At 58.5% G+C, this 22,401-nt stretch overlaps 1 protein-coding gene and 1 pseudogene across 3 annotated transcripts; one reads left to right on the forward strand and one right to left on the reverse strand.

Moving 5' to 3' along the window:
- Positions 1-3,609: 3,609 nt before the first annotated feature.
- MRPL11 (mitochondrial ribosomal protein L11) lies at positions 3,610-16,880 on the reverse strand. Of its 3 annotated transcripts, none has more exons than XM_030570283.1 (6): positions 16,792-16,880; positions 15,305-15,439; positions 5,509-5,604; positions 5,111-5,204; positions 4,328-4,487; positions 3,610-4,053 (listed from the first exon to the last, which is right to left on the reverse strand). In XM_030570283.1, the coding sequence occupies exons 2-6, from the start codon at positions 15,425-15,427 to the stop codon at positions 3,942-3,944; spliced, it is 585 nt and encodes a 194-aa protein (XP_030426143.1). In that variant the 5' UTR covers positions 15,428-15,439; positions 16,792-16,880; the 3' UTR covers positions 3,610-3,941. The 3 variants fall into 3 exon arrangements, with proteins under 3 accessions (XP_030426143.1, XP_030426142.1, XP_030426144.1); XM_030570282.1 differs by having other exon boundaries at positions 16,757-16,860; XM_030570284.1 differs by lacking the exon at positions 5,509-5,604 and having other exon boundaries at positions 16,757-16,860.
- On the forward strand, positions 7,993-15,296 carry LOC115655124 (annotated as a pseudogene).
- Positions 16,881-22,401: the final 5,521 nt, after the last annotated feature.

The following is a 22,401-nucleotide window of genomic DNA, read 5'->3' on the forward strand; positions in this document are numbered from 1 at the left end:
ACCCCCTCCCTCACACAAACCCCTCCAAACACCCCACTGCCCCCTACAGACCGCTACATCCCACCCCACAGAACTCCTCCCTCACACAAACCCTTCCTGCCACTTCACTGCCCCCTAGACCTCTACACCCCACCTACAGGTCCCCTCTCTCTCAGAAACCCCTCCCTCCACCCCACTGTCCCCCACAGACCTCTACACTCCACTCCCCAGACCCCCTCCCTCATACAAATCCTTCCCGACACCCCACTGCCAGGGGCAGGTTTCCATTCTGGGATGCAGTTGGGGCCAGTTCCTCAGAGCAGGTGCTGGGGGTGAGATTTGGCTTGGCAGCAGGGTAGGGGTAGATGGGGACAGAGACCATGCCCGGACCTATGCACCAGAGTCATGCCCAGCAAAATGGGAAAGGGGTGAGGCATGAGTAACAGCTCTAGATCTGTCCCTGTAGGTCTGGGTGTGTAGGGGCATTCATGTGCAGGGCAGTGCCACTTCTTCCTGGGGAGATGCATGTGGATGGGAGAGCCACGTGTGTGTGTGTGGTGTGGTGGTGGTGTGGATCCGTGTATTTGGGGGTAGGTGTGCATGCTTGGAGGTGCTCTATCTCTGGGTGGGTTGTGTGCATGGGAGTGATTTGTGTGCATGGAAGAGATGCATGTCTCTAGGGTGACTGCATGTGAATGGGGCACTGCATGTCTCACAGGGCAGTGTGTTCATGGGGGCAATACGTGTCTTTGGGGCGTTCCGTGGGCATGGGGGGTGTCCATGTCTCTGGGTTGGGTGGGGGTGATGTGTATGTGTGTGTAAATGGGCACAGCCCCCCATGTGGGATTGACCTCCCACCCCACCATTCTGCAGCAGCTTCCTCTCCATCCCTCGCCCACGCAGCCCTAGCAACAGGAACCTGTCTCCTAGAGACTCTCTTACGTTGCTACGGCAGCAGCAGCATCAACAAGCAAGGAACCATCATTCCCTGGGAGTGGGGTGCTTTCGGGGGGAATGAACAGAGAGTAGTCACCCCCAGGGAAAAGATGGGGGGAAATTTCTTCCCATCTCTCTCTGTCCCTCCCCATCCCCCAACTAAACATTTCCCCTCACTCCTTGACCCCAACTCCTTCCTCTCTCCTACCGATCCAGCCCCAGGACAGGGGGATTGGGACATGGGGCCTTTCCCCTCGGTGGCTTGCTCTGATCCAACCATGCAGCCCCCACATGGAACAAGTTTGCCAGGTCTCAACCCCATTCCTAGCCAGGTGTCAAACAAACTCCACCCCTTTGGGCACTAACTCGGGCCAGGCAGAGGGGCCAGGGCCAGCGGAGCTGAGCTCCTTGGGGAGGGGGACAGGGTGTGCATGGGGCAGGGAGGCTTCTTGACATCAACCCCACAGCTGCCCCAGAGGACTCCATTCCTGAGGTGTTGAGCTGCCCCTCCCCAGCACTGAGGGGCCTGAGGACCCAGGATCAGGCCAGGCGGGAAGTATTGGCTGCAGAGACACAGAGAGGTGGAACCTCGCTCTGCCAAGGGCTGGGCAGGGAGCTGAGATGGCTGGCTGGGCCAGGGGTGCCACCCACAGCCAGAGAATGAATGGGAAGAGATGAGACTGGCCAGAAAACCCCAGCCACACCCCCACATACAAACTGTACCCCCTGCACTCCATCCGCACTCCCCAGAGAACCCCTATCCAGACCCTCCACATTGCTTTACCTCACACTTGCACTCCCCCACTGCACCCCATCCACATCCCATGCCACCCATTGCACCCCATCCCCACACACCCCAGAACCTGCCACACTGCTCCATCTCACACCTGCACCCCTTCACTGCACCCCATCCACATCCCACACCATCCACTGCACCCCATCCACACACACCCCAGAACCCGCCACACTGCTCCATCTCACACCTGCACCCCTCCACTGCACCCCATCCATAACCCACACCATCCACTGCACCCCATCCACACACACCCCAGAATCCACTACATTGCTCCACCTCACACTTGTACCCGCCCACTGCACCCCATCCACATCCCACGCCACCCATTTCTCCCTCCACTGCACCCCATCCGCACACCCCAGAACCCCTATCCAGACCCCCCACATTGCTCCACCTCACACCTGCACCCCCCACTGCACACCGATCCACACCTTGAATCCCTCTGCACAGCCACATACCCCCCATACCACATCCTTCATACACACACTGCACCTCATCCCCATACTCACCACACTGCACCACCCAAACCTGAATCCCTATCCACATATCCCCACACTACACCTGCACCCCCATGCACACACTGCATCCTATCCACACACCACACCTGTATCACATACCCCACACCTGCCCCCCAGTCACACATCCTTTCTTGGTGTCTAGCTCAGGGCAGCGTAACCCTGTGGCTGGCTCAAACAAAGGCCAATGGCTGCTCCATTAGCTGGGCAGGTGGGGGCTGTTGGCCAGCATGGGGTGTGGGCTGGGATGGCCCTGGCAGAGCCCCAAACGGGGCCCCCATGCAGCAGTAAATTAGCCACCATCTCCCCAAGCCGCGCTTCATGCCAGCAGCAATGCAAATCGTGGATAAACTCTGCCACCTGCTGGGGACAACAGGAAACAGCAACTTTTTTCTCATTCCCCCCAGCTCCCTGCACTTCAATCCCAATCTGTCACCCTTGGCAATCCTGGGCCTGGGCTCCCCTACCCCCACTCCTATTGATACCACTTAATGATGATAACTCATGGTCAATCGAGAGTGCGTGGAGGTGCCCACGGCAGGCTGTTTGCCCCAGCAAGCACATCATGTCCCAGCTCCAGGTAATTCTAGTCTGTCTGTTCACCTGCTTATTAGTTTCAAATAGAGATTTGATTCCCCTTTGTCTCACCTTAAAATCTTGTGAAATGATGCTATAGAAATCACCCAGCTGCTGTGCCCAAGCCCAGAGGCAGTTGCATCTCAGCACCAAGCGAGGGATCCTGGTATAAACAGTCCCCTTGCCCCACCCCAGAGGGGACCAGGTCTCAGGATCCCTGTATAAAGAGTCCCATACCCCACCCCTAAGTTCCTTTCCTGAGTTAAATACAGTAAACCGAGACCCTAGGGAGGGACAAGGTACTTATGTTTCCCGTCCAAAATACATTCTGCTGGATTTATGATCCTTGATGACTGTTTGTCCTTGTTTTGTTCATTCCCCCAGCTGGGTTTGGTGTCCCTGAAATACATCCAATATATAAAACACAATGGCTTCTCTACCACTTTCCAATCAACCTGGGCTTTGACAGAACCGCAGATGGGTCAGTCCCCTGGATGTCTCAGCACACGGCACCAGCCCCTTCTCTAGAATTGCAACTGGCATTAATAATAAAGCAGCTAGTTTCCAGCCCTTGGGGTTACAAATATAATCTCCAAAGAGCTGTCCCACACGTAACCCATGCAGCACTAGCTGCCTGAACTAGAAATGAGGGAATAGCTCTGTATCCTGTTCCCTGCCCCCCATCCTCTCCCCGAGCCAGCCAGTCTGACTGCTTTGGGGCTGGATCCGAGCTCTCGCCCCCTAGAAGGGAAAGGCCCCATATCCCAGGTCCCCACCCCTGCACACACAGACACAGGTTGCTTTTAGTTTGGTGGTCACAGTGGGTTTTTATTGGGTTGGGATTTTAATTGCATCAAAGCAATTCAGCACATTTTAAAGAAGGCTTGGATATGAGGGGTGGGGCCTGTGGCAGGGGGTGGGGCTAATTCCTGGTCTCCATAAAGGCAAGTCCATAGGACAAAGATGGCCAGGACAGGGGAACAGGGGTGGGGGAACAGATGGACAGACTGACATGCTGCTCCTGAGGGGATGCCCCTAGCTCCCCATACCCAGAGTGGGGCTTTGACCCTGGAGGCCAGGAACATGGGATCTGGACTTGCTGGCCCTGCAGTCTCCTAGGGAGGTTGGTGTCCTGGAGATCATTTCTTCTTGGTGACTGCTTCCAATGCCATTGCCTGGGCTTCTGCTGCCGCCACCGCCAAGGCCTCCTCGCGCTGCTGCCGGAACATGGCATATTCCTCCGCACTGAGGCTGGTGGGGGGAGAAGAAAGGGGTCAGACCTGCCTGACATGGGAGACCTGGCTCCCAGCCCCATCTAGCACACTAGACCACACCCAGCCCCACCTGCTCTAACCACTAGATTCCATTCCCTGCCCAGACCTGGGGCTAGAACCCAGGAGTCCTGACTCCCAGAGCCAGGCACAGAACCCAGCTATCCTGACTGCCAACTCCCTCGACTCACCCAGAGCTGGGAACCCAGGGCTTCTGGCTCCTGCCCCTGACAGGGCTCTGTGTGGGTACTCACTCTCTCACCACCTTGATGCCCAGGGTTCTGGCACTGCCAATGAGGGATTTCACCACCTTCTCCAGACTTGTGTCCCGCACCACAAAGTTGGAGTTCTTGGACTTCACCAGAGCGATTTCGTACAGATGCTTCAGGGTCACCATGCCCGCTACCTCATGCCCTGTTCAGTCAGAGACCTTTTAGCTCCACCCATGGGGCCCATCACAGCCCCCCTGTGGGCCCCTTGCATTCTGACCCACAGCTCCCCTACCCCATGTGGACCCCCGTGTCCCAACCGCAGCACCCCTCAACGGACCACAGGGCCCCTCCAGCCAACCTGCAGCCCTCCTGCAAGGCCCCTCCATCCTGACCTGCAGCTCCCCGTGTGCCATGGTCAGATGCAGTCCAGAGCTCTAATGCTGGAAGCAGCCACCAGGGGACCCACACGCTCTTTCTATGGGGTGCACTTGCTGCAGGGCATCTCCAAGAGGGTATGTGGGGGGGTAAATCCTGGGGGCCCAACTCTCCCCCCAACACCTGTTCACAGGGCATCAGGGCCAGTAGGGAAGTGGAGGGAGGCCCTGGGTGCTGCTCAGCATGTGCTAGCTGGGGTTCGACATAAAGGGCAGTGTGGGCACCCCCAGAGCCCAGGGTGACTGCCCCCCGCCATCGGTGAGACCCCTGCCCTGACCACCCTGTGTGGCCCTGCTCCCGTATTGCGTAAGCCCCTCCCCACCAGTCTGGGCCGCTCCCCTCCCTGCTCTGTGTCTCCCAAGATTGCGCTGCCCCCGTTCACCTCCTCACCAGTCTGTGCTGCCCCCTTGTCGATGCCAGCGGCTGCCTTGAGGAAATAGGAGGCCGTGGGCTGGTTGATCTGGATCTCGTAGGTTCTGTCTGGCTGCAACACATCAAGGTGCTGGGGCTTAAACTGGGGTCCTGCTTGAGGAGACGTAGCCCAGACCCCTCTTTATCCCAAAGGGAGACCCCCCAGTAACCTGCCACACACAGATCCTGCCCCACTGCAGAGGGGTGTGCTCTGGACCAGTGGCAGTGATGGGGTAGAGCAGGCTAGGGCAGTGTGTGTGGTGGTGCCTTCCCTTGATATCAATGCACATGGGCAGCAGGGTGTGGGGTTCCCGGGGTGTGTGCACTGGGCGGAGGTTGTGCTGTGCGTATCTCTGGATGTGCTGGGTGTGTCTCACCTTGACATCAATGCGCACAGGCAGCGGCACCCCCTCCTTGATGTCCTTGGTTCGTTCATTGAAGTCCTTGCAGAACTGCCCGATAGGGATGCCCCTCTGGGGAGACAACCAGGGACACTGTCAGGGGATTTGGATCCCCCACCCACCTGCCCCATATGCCCTAGAATCTCTTGCAGATCCACGTGTGACCCAACCCGAAACCACAGCTGGTGCTCCTCAGAGGGGCAAGGCCCTGTATCCCATTCCCCACACCTGAGCCAGCCAGTCCCCTACCCTGGGGTCACATTTCAATGGCACATGCGCCCCCACTCCCCTTTCCCTGTTTGATGGCCCCTGGATGAGGCTACTAGAGTCCAGATCCAGGGTGTAAGGCTGGGTTCTGGATCTGGTGGGATGAGTTGTGCAATGTGAAGCTGTCACTAATGATCGGGCCAACTAAAGCTGAATGAGAGCAGTGCTCACTGCCTCCAGGAGCAGTTGTGAGCTCCCCAGGGAACCCAGACATCACACCGACCACTCACATGTCCCACCCAGATGGACCCCCAGACATGCGCAGCACAACCCCCGCCCAGCACACACACCCCAGCACATCTTGAGAAACACACAGCACAACCCCCGCCCAGCACACACACCCCAGCAATGCTCCCCCCACAGCACAACCCCCGCCCAGCGTGCACACTCCAGCAATCCCACACCCCGAGAGATGCACAACACAACCCCCACCCAGCACACACACACCAGCACACCTCAAGAAACACACAGCACAACCCCCAGCGCGCACACCCCAGCAACCGCACACCCCGACACACACACAGCACAACCCCCGCCCAGCATGCACACCCCAGCAACCCCACACCCCGAGAGACGCACAGCACAACCCCAGCCCTGCACACACACTCTAGCAACCCCACACCCTGAGAGACGCACAGCACAACCCCCACCCAGCGTGCACACCCCAGGAACCCCACAACTCGACACACACAGCACAACCCCTGCCCAGTGCATAAACTCCAGCAACCCCACACCCTGACACATGCATAGTATAATCGGTGCCCAGGGCATACGCCCCAGCTCAACCCAAGACACACACAGCACAACCCCCATCCAGTGCATACACCCCAGCAACCCCATACCCCGAGAAACACACAGCACAACCCCCGCCCAATGCACACACCCCAGCAACCCCACACCCGAAGACATGCACAGCACAACCCTCGCCCAACGCACACACCCCAGGAACCCCACACCTGGAGACATGCACAGAACAACCCCCACCCCGTGTGTACACTCCAGCAACCCCACAACCTGAGAAACACACAGCACAACCCCCACCCAGTGCACACACCCCAGCAACCGCACCCCAGTGAATCCCACACGGGCAGAGACATATGCAGAGACCCCAATGAGCCCTTCTGCCCTCAGAGTCTATGAACCACACACAGCAGAACCTGCTCTCTCCAGCCGGGGGCAGCACACACACTAGCCCAGGCCCCATGCCCATGCTATTGTGCCCCTTTGTTCATTGCTCTGGTTACTGCGCTATGATTGACAGGAGGATACCAGGGTGGCACCTCCTTCCCGGTCCATGACTGCCTGAGCTATCAGGGCAGGCTGGCTACTGCAGGGATCTGCACCAGGATGGGCTGTGGTGCTTCCAGACCCCAAATGCTGTAAATGTAGACTTGTAACCCTGCCCCTGGCCCAGGAATGGACAGTCCTGCCCCAGAAGGGACTGAACTCCTGGTCCCAGGAGAATCACTGGGACTGTACAGGGGCAGCAAGAATGCCACACACACCCCTCCCAGAACTAGGGACAGACCCCAGGCCCTGATTCCCAGCTCCCCCTTCCCCCCCAATCAAACCACTAGACCCCACTGTCCTCAAGCGCTGGAAAGAGAACCCAGGAGTCCTGGCTCCCAGCCCCGTCTCTAACCACTAGACCTCCCTCCCCTCCCGGACCCCACCCCTCAGCCGGAGCCCCCTCTCCAGCCCGCCATCTCCCCGCCCCCCGGAGCACCGAGAGCAGCCCAGGCTCCCCGCCCCATCCGGCGGCACAAGGACCCCGCGGAGAGCCGGGAACCCACCCCTCTCACGCACGCGCGCCGCTGCCGCTCCAGCACACGGGACCTGCAGGTGATGGGGCGGGGAACAGGCTGCCCTGCCCCCGGGGTCTGGCCGGGAACGCCCCCGAGCTCCGCGCGAGACGGGCAGCGGGAAGCAATGGGGTGGGGGAGGCAGTGGGAGGATTGGGGGCTGGGGGAGGAGGAAGCAATGGGGTGGGGGGAGGTAATGGGGGGATGGGGAGAAGGATGAAGCAATGGGGTGGGGGAGGCAACGGGGGGATTGGGGGCCGCGGGAGAAGGAAGCAATGGAGTGGGAGGAGGCAGTGGGAGGATTGGGGATGAGGAAGCAATGGGGTGGGGGGAAGTAATGAGGGGATTGGGGGCTGGGGGAGGAGGAAGCAATGGGGGATGGGGAGGAGGAAGCAATGGGGGGATTGGGGGCCGGGGTGCGATGGGGTCAAGCTCTCAGGATCTGGGGACACATGGTAAGCCCTGACCCCCTCCCCACAGGCAAGGCTATGCAGGGAGCAGCACCCAGGGCTGTGGACGAGGGAGCAGCCCACAGACACAGGGGACTGCCATCAGCTTGAAGCCATGGCAGGGAGTGGGGCACAGACAGCGGGACAGAGCCCCAGCCCAAGCCCTGGACTGATGCAGGGGGAGGACCAGGATGCCCAGGTCAGTATGTCGCTCTGAAATCACCCCTGCTCTAACAAACTAGACCCCTCTCCCCTCCCAGAGCTGGGGACGGAACATCCACCCCCTTAGCATCACGTCAGGGAACTGAGGTCGGCGGCAATAAACAGTTCTTCCTGTCAGCCGCTGAACTACTGTGTAGTGCTACTTTTACACAACCCCAGCCCAGAGGTGGGTGCAGCTCAACACTGAGCAAGGGATCCCTGCATAAACAGCTCTCATACCCCACCCCAGAGCCAGCTGCTGCTCTGCACCAGGTGGGAGACCCCTGCATAAACAGCCCCAGTGCCAGACACTGCACAGTCCCTGGCTGTCTACTAGTCTGTGAAGTGCCAGAGAGTCCTGCTGTGGGGAGACGCTGGGAGCTGACACCTCTCTGGCAGGGCAAATGAATCCATCCGACCATCATGGGAGTGGAGAGGGTGGAGAGCCCAGGAGCTACATGCTGGGCTGGAAACTGGCATAGGGTGACCAGATGTCCTGATTTTATAGGGACAGTCCTGATATTGGGGAATTTTTTTTAATATGGGCTCCTATTACCCCCACACCCATCAGGTTTTTTTCACACTTGCTGTCTGGTCACCCTAAGCTAGCACCAAGGAGGGAGGGACAGGACCCAGCACCCACCCCCACCTGCAGGGATCACCTACCGGGAGGGGCCATTCCCATCCCCTGCCAGAGCACACTGCTGTCAGCAAGCCAAATGGCTGGCCTTGGGATCCACAGGGGAGGGGGGTGAGCATGAAGGCAGCGGGCAGTCAAAGCGGGCCCCACTAATGCAGGCTGGCGTGTCACAACCAGCTCCCAGCACAGAAAATGGACATCCCCACCTGAGCTGATTAACCCCCTAGAACCAACCAGTGCCACCCCCAGCTGTGTCACCCTTCCAAACTCCACCATTCCCGGGGGCGGGAGGGGGGGAAGGAGGCAGGAAGGACAGGGATGGGAAGAGCTTACTGAAGCTTCACCCCTCCCCCCCCCCCCCCAAAAAAAAATCCATAAATCATGCTTCCATGCTAGGAGCTGGCACTATCAGCTGTACTGGCATCAGGCCAGTTGGGAAATTGGACCCTTGGCCTCTACCATCATGCGAGGGCCCGGGCCCAGCCCCTACTCAGGCTGGGGCACACGTCTGCTAGCCAAAGCTGAGAGAATCCTACCCCACCTCCTCCCTGCAGCAGCCTAGTCATTAACCAAATGGGCCCTTTAACCTCTGGAAATCAGTGCTGTGTGTGCACCAGCAAGGCACCTAGCACCTGACTCAGGGTTGGGGTGTAGGGGCTATTTATACAGGGATCTCTCACCCAGCACTGAGATGCAGCTGGCTCTGGGCTGGGGCACCGGGGCGGGGGGGGCTGTTTATATAAGGATCCCTCACCTGGTGCTGAGATGCAGCTGGCTCTGGGGCATGGGGCTGTTTATATCTAATCAACAGTAACGAAATGCCACGTCAAGGTGGCTGAAGCCGCTATTTGTGGCTCCAGTGTCTTGGGGGAGTGTGAGCATGGCCAGTGTGTATGTTCGTAGTGTTTGCTATGGGGCAGGGCAGGTGGCCGGCTCCCCCTCCACTGGCTGCTCTCCCCTGAGAAGGTGCCATGGTGAAGGACCAGAGTGGCAGGGGCTGGCTGCCTTGCTGGCCTGTTAAGAATGAGGGGACAGCAAATACCTTGCTGCTCAACTCCGCCCCGCACGCAGGTGCTGCTGTTGGAGCCAGTGGTTAGAGCTGAGAGCCAGGACTCCTTGGTTCTACACTCAGCTCTGGGAGGAGAGTGAGTCTAGTGGCTAGAGCAGCAGGCTGGGAGCCAGGAGGTCTAGCCCCAGCACTGCCACTGATTTCATGTGCCCCTGGGTAAGTCCCTCTCGCTCAGTGCCTCAGTTTCCCTGTGTGGGACAGGACTGGGCTGACCCAGTTTCAGAGTGCCCAACAGGTACGAGAGCCAGCACAGTTAGAATGCTCCCATCACCCTGCCTGCCCAGCTGTGCTCCTCAGATAACGCCCTACAGGCACCTCCTCCGCTGAGGGCGTTCTGTGCTAGAGGGGTCCCGGTGGGACTGGTGCAAGGGCCAGGAGTGAAGTACAGGGGAATACAGCGGTGCTGGCTCCATTCCTCAGGGCAGCAAAAGGGGAAGTGCGTTCAGCCTGCAGGGGGCAGAGGGGAGCACAGTCCCCATCCCCTGCCCACAGCACTAACCACAGGGGCCTTTGGAGTGACCCATTCTGTAGGCCCAGCATTAGCCCCAGGATGGTGCGTGCACATCCAGAGGCCACGGCCTGTCCTTGGTCCCCCATGGCCCAATTGTCCATAGCCAGGTCCCCTCTGACCTGTCCTCGATCCCTGTGCGCCCAGCATTAGCCCCGGGATGGTGCATCCCAAGTCTGCAGCCTGGTCTCTCGTGGCCCATCCTGCCCCAGGCAAATGTGACTCACCACGGCTGTCCTTTCCCCACAGGTGCTGCCAGCTGGCCACCCTCTGTGACCACGCTCCCCCCGCTCCATGGTGCTACTGCCCCCTGCCAGCAAGCCACATGCCTGCATGTCAGTGGTGGTGATAGTCTCCACCATGGCAGCGGTGGACGTGTACCTGATGGAGCTGAGCGCTGGAGTGTAGCGGGCCAGCGTGCTGGCCCTGACCCTGGCAGGTGATCTATGCTTCCTCTTAGTGCTGCGTTATGTGGGGGCATAGGCGGGTGCCGAGGCCCGGTCCCCGTGGCATGGCTACACCATGGCACTCTGGTTCCTCTGTGTCTTCACCCTGGAGATCAAGCTATACTTCATCTACCAGGGGTTCCGGGCTGACCAGCGCACCCCTGATCCGCTGGCCCGCCATACCCTGACCCTGCTGCTCTCCATCTGCATCCCCTCCCTTTACGTGATCCTGGTGGCCACCGAGCACCTGCAGCATGTGGCCACCTTCCGGCGCAAGGAGGTCCTGCATGGCCGGCTCCTCTGGGTGGTGGTGGACCTGCTGGAGATGCAGGCCAGCCTGTGGGAGCCTCAGTGGCAGAGGCTTCCACTGTGGGCTGAGGGCCTGACTTTCTTCTACTGCTACATCCTGCTGTTGGTGCTGCCCTGCATGGCACTGGGCGGCATGGACCTGCCTGCCCCACCCCGCCTCCCACTTTACCTGCTGCTCAGCCTGCTGGCCATCAACCTGGCCACATTGGCCATCCGGGCTGCTGACCTGCTTCTCTATCGCGACCAGCGGGTCTCTGCCATCTTCATGGCCAAGAACCTACTGGCCATCGCGCTCAAGGGGTCCACGGCCCTGCAGTACTACAGAGCTGGGGCTGCCGGGCTGGGGGAGCTTCCCCCTGGGGACATGCCATGTCACACGCCCCGGCGTGGGGGCACGGACAGCACCTCTGGGCCCCAGTTCACCCCCCGGGAGTTCTGAGTGCGCAGGGACACTGGAACACCCACACCCTGAGCTGGAGGGACACTGGCTGTGAGCAAGGGGCCAGATCCCCAGCTGGTATCTTCCAGCAAAGCTGCCCTGATATAAACCAGCTCCCAGGCTCCTTCACATGCAGAGAGGGGCTGAGATCACAAAGCACTATTCATTAAGGGACAGGACTACCACGGAAAGGGGCTGAGGAACACCAGGCATAGCAGGGGGTTCTGGGTCGGGAGTGAGGGGCACTGGCAGAGCTGGGATGGGAGGCAGGATCTATCACTGCCTTTTGGGCTCCACCCCTCACTGCAGCACATTGATGACCACTGTGTACACTCATCATCCCTGTGTTGAGCTAGACTGAGACACATGGGCCCACACCCAGCCAGCCCCATAGTGAGGGACTGGAGTGTGGCGAGCCCAGGCTGGAGCACCGGAAGGGCCCAATGGGTGGTGCCAGCTCTGGCCCTGGCATTCAGAGAGGTAGGGGGCACATGCCCGGGCCTGGATGCTCCATGCAGGACAGACACGAAATAAAGAAGAGCTAACACAGACCAGATCTTGGATCCCAGTGTGCACGGAGTCCTGTGGCTGGTGCACCACGGCCTTCATTCTCCACCTGGTGCCCCCATGGAAGCGCCGGCCCCTGCCCTTGGTGAAGGCCGGGCTGGGGAGGGATGGAGCCCTGAGTACCCCTTCTATCAGCCGGCGGGAGCCAGGATCCTGGGTTCTGTCCCAGCTCAGTCAGTCACTGACTCAGTGTGTGACCTCAGAGAAATGTTTTGTCCCTCTCCGGGCCCACAGTTTCCCCATCATAGAGTTCAGGGCATTCCCATCCCAGTGGCAGGTGGTTAGTGAGTGACCACAGAAAATGTGCTGTGAAATCCCCTACGAGGGGCTGTGGCCCCCTCTCATCACTGGGGAGAGGCTCACGCATTGGCTCCTTTAGAGCCAGGCCTACCCTAGCAACTCCTGGCTCTGTGCTTGGGCTACCCAGTCCCCTCCAGCTTGAGAGAAGGGGCTTTAACATGGACCCTTCCCTGCACCCATTCTGCAGCCACTCACCTGCCCCAGCACCAGAACATGGCCACCTCTGGGGTGGGCACAGGGGCTGTTTATACAGGGCTTCCTCCCCAGCACCCCTTGGAGGGGAAAGGGCCAGTGCCCCATTCCCTGGCCCTGCTATCCCAGTGGGGGGATGGGGTAAGGATACAGAAGCAGAATGAGCCCCATACTGTCTTTCCCAAAGGGCACTGTCCCTGATCTGGCCCCAAACCAGGGGGACTGGCTGGCTCATGAGGAGGGGATTCAGGGTTATCAGCTCATATTTACAGCAAAAGCCTTTTGTGGGTTTTGCAGCAACTCTCGGCCCCTTCTCCAGAGCTGAGACAAACCCAGCTTAGGGGCCAGGATTCAGTGGGGTCACCCGATGGCCCTATTACGGCAGGGCACCACATGGGGCAGCAGCCCAGCAGGACTCTCCATACTCCCAGCAGAGGTGAGGCCAAGTGCCCTGCTGCTGGGACAGATGCCCACTACCCACCAGCTGGGCCCCACCAGGCCAGGAAGCAGGATGGTCTCCGGGAAGGGTGGGAGGGTGCACTGGGCTGGGACTCAGGACACCGGGGTGCAATCCCCACCACGATTCCCTGCATGACCATGGATGAGTCGTGGCTGCTCTGTGGGCCTCAGCTAAAAGCCACCCTACCTTTACCCAGGAGCTCTTTGGGACAGGTCTCTTGGTATGGGTCTGTGCAGGCCCCAGCATGACGAGGGCTGATCTCAGTGGGGCGGGGGAGAGAGTGTGAGTGTCCATGTCCGTCCCAGTAGAACGGTGCCTCTGGGCTCTACCTTTGTATAAGCAGCAGCTACAGACGGGGGCTCAGTGTGAGCCCGGGGCAGGCGGGGCCATTCCAGCCCAGTCCCTCTCTAGCCATTGTCTGAACAGCCCAGAGTGGGTTGCAGCAGCAGACATGACAACACACAGGCGCATCGCTGGGCAGCGCTCACTCTAAGCAGTGGGATCAGGAGTGTGGCGGGAGCTTGTGCAGTCACATGTCAAGGCCAGAAGGGCCCATTCAAATCCTCTAGTCTGACCCCCAGCTGGATAATCCCCCCAGGGATCCTGCAGCCTGCACAGAACTGCTCGTTGAGCTGGAGTGGAGCTTTTAGAGAAAGTCTCCAGGGCTGCATTGAGACTCCAAGCAACAGACTCCCTTCCCACCCTGACCCCATTCCTGGGGCACCTGTCAGAAGGGCAGATCTGCCTCCCTCTTAAACAATGGCCCATGAATGCATCCAGGCATCGCCACAGGCCCTTGACTCTTGCTTAGCTCCCAGCTCCAGAACCGCCCCCACCCTGTGCAGAAGGGCTGAGAGGCTGGGGATCAAGCCCCCTTGGAACTTCGTCTGGGAAAAGCTAACTCCGTGCAGTTCCCGCAGCCTCTCCCTGCAAGACATTCTCCAGCCGTTGGGTCACTGTGGGGCTCTTTTCTGCACCCTCTCTGATTTTTCAACACGTGGCAATGCATGTGGACGCACCACACGGACTAGTACGGGGCTCACCAGTACAGAGGCAAAATTCCCTCCCTGCTCATACTCACTAATCCTGTTTACACAGTCAAAGGGATCACTAGCCAGTTTCTAGCCCCTTTCATAGGGATGCATTGATTTTGTCCAGCCCTAGGTGTTTCATCAGAATGCCGTGAGGTACCAAGTCAGATGTCTTGCAGAGTCCCAATCAATTGTATCAATGCAGTTACCGTCAGCAACTAAGCTGTGATCTCATGCAAACATGATGCCAGACCCATCTGACAGACGGACTCCCCAGAAAGTCATCACTGGCATCGGTTACAACACTCATTCCTTGCAGCACAGGTCTGAGGCGCTGCCCCATTTGGGGAGAGCAATGAAGGCCTCCGAGATGCTCTTCTCTCCCACAGCTAAAGCCACCAGTGCCAGCTGCCCCCGGGAGCTACTCCCAGCCTGAACCGATCCTTTCCACAGGCATTCGAACGAAAGACAACGCCTTGTGATTCCTGAGCGCCTCATGCCCAGCCTGGCTGCCCTGATTGGGACCGGAACCCCAACACGAAGTTCAATAGAGCAATATCTCTCTGCCCCTCACCCCAAGGGGAAAGAAGCTTCAACTGCAGAGAGCTTAAGAGCCAATAGAGTGACTGGGCCCCATAAGAGAGACAATCCTAAAGGGCTCCGTGCCCCCATGTGTCTCCCAAACAGGCCTGGAGAGGCTGGATCTTTTCCTTCCCACAAACACTGCGCCTCTCGTAACAGGTGTAAGAGGAAATCCTCCTTCCATAAGCTGGGATGCTGCCATGACATCTGCATCCAGCCAGCAAATGGGAGAGGGCTAAAGACCCCATACCGTAGGATCTGAACCACAGAGCCAACAGCCTTGAGCAGCCCAGAGTGAGAGCAGCTAACCCTGTTCCCACCTTGTGAGGAGCCGCAGGGGCAGCAGGAACCTGGGGGAGGGGATTACTTTGGAGCATCACTGTCCCAGAAGCACCTGCTGCCCCTGCAGTGAACCTCATTAGCCTACACCACTTGTTAAACAAACCAACCATCCACAGTATAACAAGCCTCCCCGCCCCGATCACACAGCCAGTGAGAGGTCTAGCCTACCTGCCCGAGGACAGGGCCCAGGGGAGGCCCCGGCATGGCCTGCCCTGCCCGGATGATCATTCGGATGACACTCCCGGGATCGACCTTCTTCACAGCTTTGGCAGCACGGGAGATTTTTGACATGGTGAATCTCAGCTGCGAGATGAGTCCAGGGGAGAGGGGAGGTCACAGGGGGCAGAATCCAGCCCCAGGGGAGAGTTCTGGGGAGCTGGCAGGCTCTCTCTAGCACCCACCATGCTGGCACTAGGAAGGGCTCCTTTGCCACCCAAGAGGTGCCACAGGCCTGGAGAAACTGTCGTATTACAGACTATTACAGCTAGAAACCACTGTTCCCTGAGGATCCTAGTGCTCCCCATCTCTATTGTACAGCCATACAGCTCAAACCCCCAATACCCATGGCTTCTGTACCCCCCAATCCCTTGTACATCCCCTAACCATACCCCTCAGTCCCCCACGATCCTCTGTACACACCCTAACCACACCCCTCAGTCCCCCACGATCCCCTGTACATACCATAATCATATATCTCAGTCCCCTCCGATCCTCTGTACATACCCTAACCAAACCCCTCAGTCCCCCCCGATCCCCTGTACATACCCTTCAGTCCCCTCCACAATCCCCTGTACACACCCTAACCATACCCCTCAGTCTCCACGATCCCCTGTACATCCCCTAACCATACCCCTCAGTCCTCTGTACACACCCTAACCATACCCCTCAGTCCCCCCACAATCCCCTGTGTACACACCGTAACCATACCCCTCAGTCTCCACGATCCCCTGTACATCCCCTAACCATACCCCTCAGTCCTCTGTACACACCCTAACCATACCCCTCAGTCCCCCCACAATCCCCTGTGTACACACCGTAACCATACCCCTCAGTCTCCACGATCCCCTGTACATCCCCTAACCATACCCCTCAGTCCTCTGTACACACCCTAACCATACCCCTCAGTCCCCCACAATCCCCCGTGTACACACCGTAACCATACCCCTCAGTCTCCACGATCCCCTGTACATCCCCTAACCATACCCCTCAGTCCTCTGTACACACCCTAACCATATCCCTCAGTCCCCCCACAATCCCCTGTGTACACACCGTAACCATACCCCTCAGTCTCCACGATCCCCTGTACATCCCCTAACCATACCCCTCAGGCCCCTTGATCCCCTGTACACACCGTAACCATACGCCTCAGTCCCCCCCCACGATCCCCTGTACATCCCCTAACCATACCCCTCAGTCCCCCCGCGATCTCCTGTACACACCCCAACCCTACACCTCAGCCCCATCCCCTGCACCCCCCACGCCCTCACCATACAGCTCAACCCTCCTGTGTGTCCCACCACCGCATGGCTCCTGCCTGGCTCCTGCCCTGTGCTCCCACCCATGGCCACTCCCCAAACCTCAGCCTCCCTTCCCCATTGCCCAGCGCGCCCCAGAACTCACCCTGCGACTCAGCCCCTAATAACAACTCCACTCGCCGCTCTCAGCCCAGCCTGGGCGCAGACATATTGGGGCAGGAGACTCGGCGAACGGCATGCCGGGAGCTGTAGTTCCCCTCGGCCCTGCCCCGTGCATACCCAAGTATATGCTGGGAGTTGTAGTTCTCACTAGCTCTTCCTGTGCAATCCCAGGAACGAGCTGGGGGTTATGGTTCCCCCTCCATGTGCATGCTGGGAACTGAAGTCTCCCGCTCCGACATGTGCTGATACAGGTGCATGCTGGGATTGGTAGTTCCCATCCCAAACGAGAGCGAGAGACACACAGGCCTGGTCCACATTACAGCATTAAATCGATTTAAAGAGCGTTAAATCGATTTAACGCTGTATCTGTCCACACTACAAGGCACTTAAAATCGATTTTAAGGGGTCTTAAAATCGATTTCTATACTCCTGTTCAACGAGAGGAGTAACCCTAAAATCGATATTACTATATCGATTTAGGGTTAGTGTGGACGGAAATCGAAGTTATTGGTCCCATTCTTTTACTGAGCTACCCAGAGTGCACCGCTCCGGAAATCGATGGTAGGCTGGGACCATGGACGCACACCACCGAAGTAATGTGCCCTAGTCTGGACGCCTAAAATCGATTTTATAAAACCTGTTTTATAAAATCGATTTTATTAATTTCGATTTTACTCTGTAGTGTGGACGTGGCCACACAGTGCTTTGTTTTATGCTAGAGAGCAGTTCGATCCATTCACACTTGCTAGTGCTTTTCAGTAAGCCAGGTTGTTGCCAGTTACTTCTCTCACCTTCTTCAGGCTTTGTAGCAAACACGGAGCTCGATCCCCAAAGGGCGGATTCCCTGTACACGCCATACTGAGGCAGTCTCCAGCAACGCCAACCCTAAACACTCAGGAGTCTGGCCCGAAAACCCAGAAGAAGATCTTAAAAATCACGAGATCGATTTTTCATGTATATACATATGTGGGGAGTGGTATTTTTATTTGCCTTCTGATTTCTGAACCTTTATGGGGCACTTGGGGACAAGCATTTTTCCACAGTCAGGAGAGCTGACTTTTAATTGCTTATTTTAATTAAAGTTAAGATTCTTCTGCAATGCCAAAAGTCTGGGTGCTGGGGTTTTAAGGGAAAAAGGGAATATCACGAAACTCACAAAATCAGCAACGTAGGGGGTCTCTCTTCCACATATAGAAACTCTGGAATAGTCATTGGACTTCCTTAAAGTAACTAGGAAGGCTGCTTGGCAAACAAACCTTACCCAGATTGTCCCTCCTCTCCCCCCAAAAAACCCACACACCCTTTGTGTTGTTGAAATGTGCAGATTTCAGGTTTTCTCCCTGAAATGTTTTGACAGAATGTTTTTTTAAAAGGGGAGGGAATGGGATATTTGTTCAGTCACAAAGCCATTTTTTTTGCTGGAAAAACATTGTTCTGGAAATCTTCCATCAGCTTCAGGGACTTTCATAGGAAAGTCTGAGTGGTCCAGAGCAGCAGGAGAGCAAATGGCAAAACACAAATTGTTTTAGCATTGCAAGTTCTAAGGTGCTGCCTGGAGCCCCATTGCTCAGCTCCTGGTAGGCTTTTATTGCACCTTAGAGGAAAATTGACTGTGTTTCCATCCAGTGGCACTGAGACTTCTCCCACCAGCACTGGTTTCATTCTGGTGTAACCATGCAGATATTGATGCGGTCACTCCTGATTTTACATGGCTGCCAAGGGACAGGAGAATCAGGCTTAATGCCACTGGGTGGGTTAAAAGGGCCAGATCCTTAGTAGGCATAAACCTTCTGCCTCTTTTTACACTAGCTGAGGATCTGGCCCCAAACATTTTGCAAACCCAGCTGTCGTTTAGGTCGCCCCATCCAGCTTTGGCCAGGGGCAAGACGAGAGAGGGTGCTGCGGGTGCTCAGCAGGAGTAGCGTAATGCATCCTAAGCTCTGAGGTGCTTAGGCAGATACTCCCCAAAGCTCCCGCTTCTCCACTCTGGCCCACTTCCGCAGGCAGTGGTGCCAAGTCTGAGCCCTCCCCCCTACTTCCCACTCCAAGCTCTGGGGCCTACGGGGCTCCCAGAAGATGCCTGCCAGCCATGACTCCTGATACTTTGTGGAGCGTTGGCATCAGCAATTGTCATACACATGCTGTGTAACACACACACACTGAGGTGGGCAAGGGGAGTTCAGCCATCAAAACCACACCATCTTGTTTAAAAAAACCAGGATTTTTCAGGATCTGACTCATACATTTTTTGATCTCTTGAGGTTGGTAATACTGCCCCCTCCCCCTCCCACTCCCCCTCTCCCTCCCTGCATCCACAGTGCCCCCAATGGCTGCCACAGACCCTAATGCCAGGCCTGCCTGGCACTGATTGACTGGTCACTAGCTGTAACACCCCCCCATCATAGTGATCTTGTGGCCTGGAAGGATCCCTACAGACACACAAGAGTCCCACACGGCCCCAGACACTGCTTCATTCCCAGACACGGGGCAGGGCCACTCATACAGGGGCCAGGGGATTCTAAGACCAGGGCTGAGCCATTTTCTGTGCCCACTGCATGGCCCTTCTTCCCCTCCCCTCCCCTCCCCTCCCCTCGTGGGCACTTTCTGCTAGCCCTGCCCTCTCTTGTGCTAAGTAGGGGGTAGGCCCCACCCAGGACTGGTGCTAGGGTTTTTAGCGCCCTAGGCAGATGGCAATGTCGCCGCCCCATGCGCTGGTCCCGTGGCTCTGGTGGAGCTGCCGCAGTGGTGTCTGTGGGAGGTCCACCGGAGCCGCACGAGCAGCTGACCGTCCGCAGGCACGACTGCGGCTTGTGTGCCGCCCGCTCAGGACACCCTGGACTGCCGGCTGCCGCAGCGGCACCCTGACCCAGGGTCAGTGCACCTCCGCAGCAGCCGGCAGCCCATGGTTTCCCTGGGCCAGGGGACCCCTGCCCCTGGGCTGCTGACTGCCGCGGCGGTGCCCTGAACCAGGGGACACCCTGGGCTGCCGGCTGCCGTGGCGGCGCCCTGACCCAGGGGACACCTTGGACTGCCGGCTGCCGCGGCAGCGCCCTGACCCAAGGGACACCCTGGGCTGCCGGCTGCCGCGGCAGCGCCCTGACCCAGGGGACACCCTGGACTGCCAGCTGCCGGGGTGGCGCCCTGACCCGGGGGACACCCTGGACTGCTGGCTGCCGCGGCAGCGCCCTGACCCAGGGGACACCCTGGGCTGCCGGCTGCCGGGGCGGCGCCCTGACCTGGGGGACACCCTGGACTGTGGGCTTCCGCAGAGGCGCCCTGACCCGGGTGACACCTTGGACTGCCGGCTGCCGTAGAGGCGCGCTGACCCGGGGGAGACCCTGGACTGCCGGCTGCCACGGCAGTGCCCTGACCCGGGGGACACCCTGGGATGCCGGCTGCCGCCTGCCGCTGCGGCACCCTGACCCAGGGGGCACCCTGGGCTGCCGGCTGCCAGGGCAGCGCCCTGACCCAAGGGACCCCCTGGACTGCCGGCTGCCACAGAGGCGCCCTGACCCAAGGGAACCCCTGGACTGCCGGCTGCCGCGGAGGCGCCCTGACCCGGGGGACACCCTGGGCTGCCGGCTGCCGCGAAGGTGCCCTGACCCGGGGGACACCCCGGGCTGCCGGCTGCTGCTGGCAGCTCAGACTCCCTCTCTGGCCCAGCAGCAGTGGCTGCTCAACCATTTAAAAAAAAATTGGGGGGCGCTTTTTGGCACCCTCAAATCTCGGCGCCCTAGGCAACCGCCTAGTCTGCCTAAATGGTTGCACCGGCCTTGGCCCCACCTGAGGATCATGGGATCCATGCCCACCAGCACCATGGGGCTGGGCTGGGTCTCCCCTGACAGTGTCTCTCCTTCAGCAGCCAGGTTGCTGAGCTGCACTGGCACCGATGCTGCCCTGCCCCAGGGTCCAGATTCCCAACCCCCCCAGTACAGATGGGCACTGGCCTGATCCCTAGCAGTCAGGGCCCTGTCTCTCCCTCCCCATTCAATCACTCCCGACTAATCAGCTTGTCTCACTCAGTGCCCACAGTCCCCAGTGCATTCTGTCTCCCCTGCTCTTCTGACCCAGCCCCTGACTGCGAAAGATTCCCCACCCTCCCACAATGCGGCATTATAAACTCCCTGCCCACCTTGGGCCCCTTTGCCCCCCATGGCCTCTCCACTCAGTTCCCTTCTGGGAGAGTTTATTGCCTGATGTGCCACCCACACACTCCGAGGACTCTGGACAATCAGCCCGCCATTCTGGGGGGAGGGGCAGCAGTCCCAGGACAGGGTCACACACTGCACACTGGAGCGCAGGGAGCCCTCAATTCATGTGTCTCTCCCACCCTGGTGGCTGGCTTCACAGCTCTGTCTCTGGGTCTTTCTGTGCCCTCCAAGGCCATGCACGGTGAATCTCCCCTCGCAGATCGCCCCCGTCTCCCTGGGACCCGCAGGCGCTGGATCCCTCCCTCAGTCGTAGAAGTCATCTTGGTCGTCCAGGCTCCGGTCCTTCCTCAGTGACGTTTCCAGGCCTGCTCCCAGCTGCTCTGAGTCACCCCAGAACCCTGTGCAGGTAAAGTGGGGTAAGCAGGTGTGGCCATGAATCCTGGGTTCTAGTCCCAGCTCTGGAGGGCAAACAGATCTAGTGGTCTTAGGCAGGGGGAGCTGGGAGCCAGGACTCCTGGGTTCTATTCCCAGCTCTATATTAACCTGTCTCTCTCTGTGGACACCTCCTCACCTGTGACACTGCGAGCTTCAGGCCCCTGCGGTGGTGTCCTGGGGGAGGAAGCACAAACATAGATGGGTCAGGGAACTCCCAGCTGGGGGCACCTCTACAGGCCCCAAGGGGACCATTCTGAAGGCAGATGGATCCCAGCCTCAGTGGCCCATCCAGCCCCTTCCCCCGGCTCAGGGAGGGGCCTGTGCTATACCAAAGATCACGGGAATGAGAGACCCAACCTGCCTCCCCCTTGGGGACTGCCTGCTCCCCATCCCCTCCACAGCGAAGGCTACCCCATGACAGGTTCTCGTGCCCTGGCCCTTTACATGAGACAAATGCCCTGACTACATGGTCCCCCCTTTCACCCAGTTCATGAATCAATTGCTTCCCCTTCCCAAGCAGGGAGCAAATTCTCATGGGGTTAATTAGTTCCCCCGGGCGGGGGAGTCGGGGAGTCTGCCCTCCTAGGGACTAGGTGGAGACCTGGCAAACTTACCTCATGCATAGGAGGATCCAGACAGAAGCCACTGCCCCCTAGAGGGGAAAGGCCCCAGATCCTATTCCCTGTCCCTGAGGCAGCCAGTCTCCCCCACTGTGATGGAGTGCACCCCTGTATTCAGACCCTACACACTAGTGCACTATATTTGTACATGGATTGCCATGTGAGGTATCATTTGGAAAACTCATAGCTAGCTGATCAGTAATATCTGGGTGAAATGCATGTAGTAACGTCATGTGTACAGTTATGAACATAAGCTGAAATCATGTCTGAAGAGTGTTCCCGATAAGTCTGGGAGTGGCTAAAACAATTTCTCAAAGACAAAGGCTATGGGTACATTACAGCTTGTGTCGGCATAACTCATGTCACCACAGGGGGTCGCTCAGCTTCTCCTGCCAGACATAGCTACTGCCGCTCAGGCTACA

This window comes from Gopherus evgoodei, chromosome 7 (genome assembly GCF_007399415.2).
Source record: "Gopherus evgoodei ecotype Sinaloan lineage chromosome 7, rGopEvg1_v1.p, whole genome shotgun sequence".
In the NCBI taxonomy this organism is placed as follows: Eukaryota; Metazoa; Chordata; order Testudines; family Testudinidae; genus Gopherus; species Gopherus evgoodei.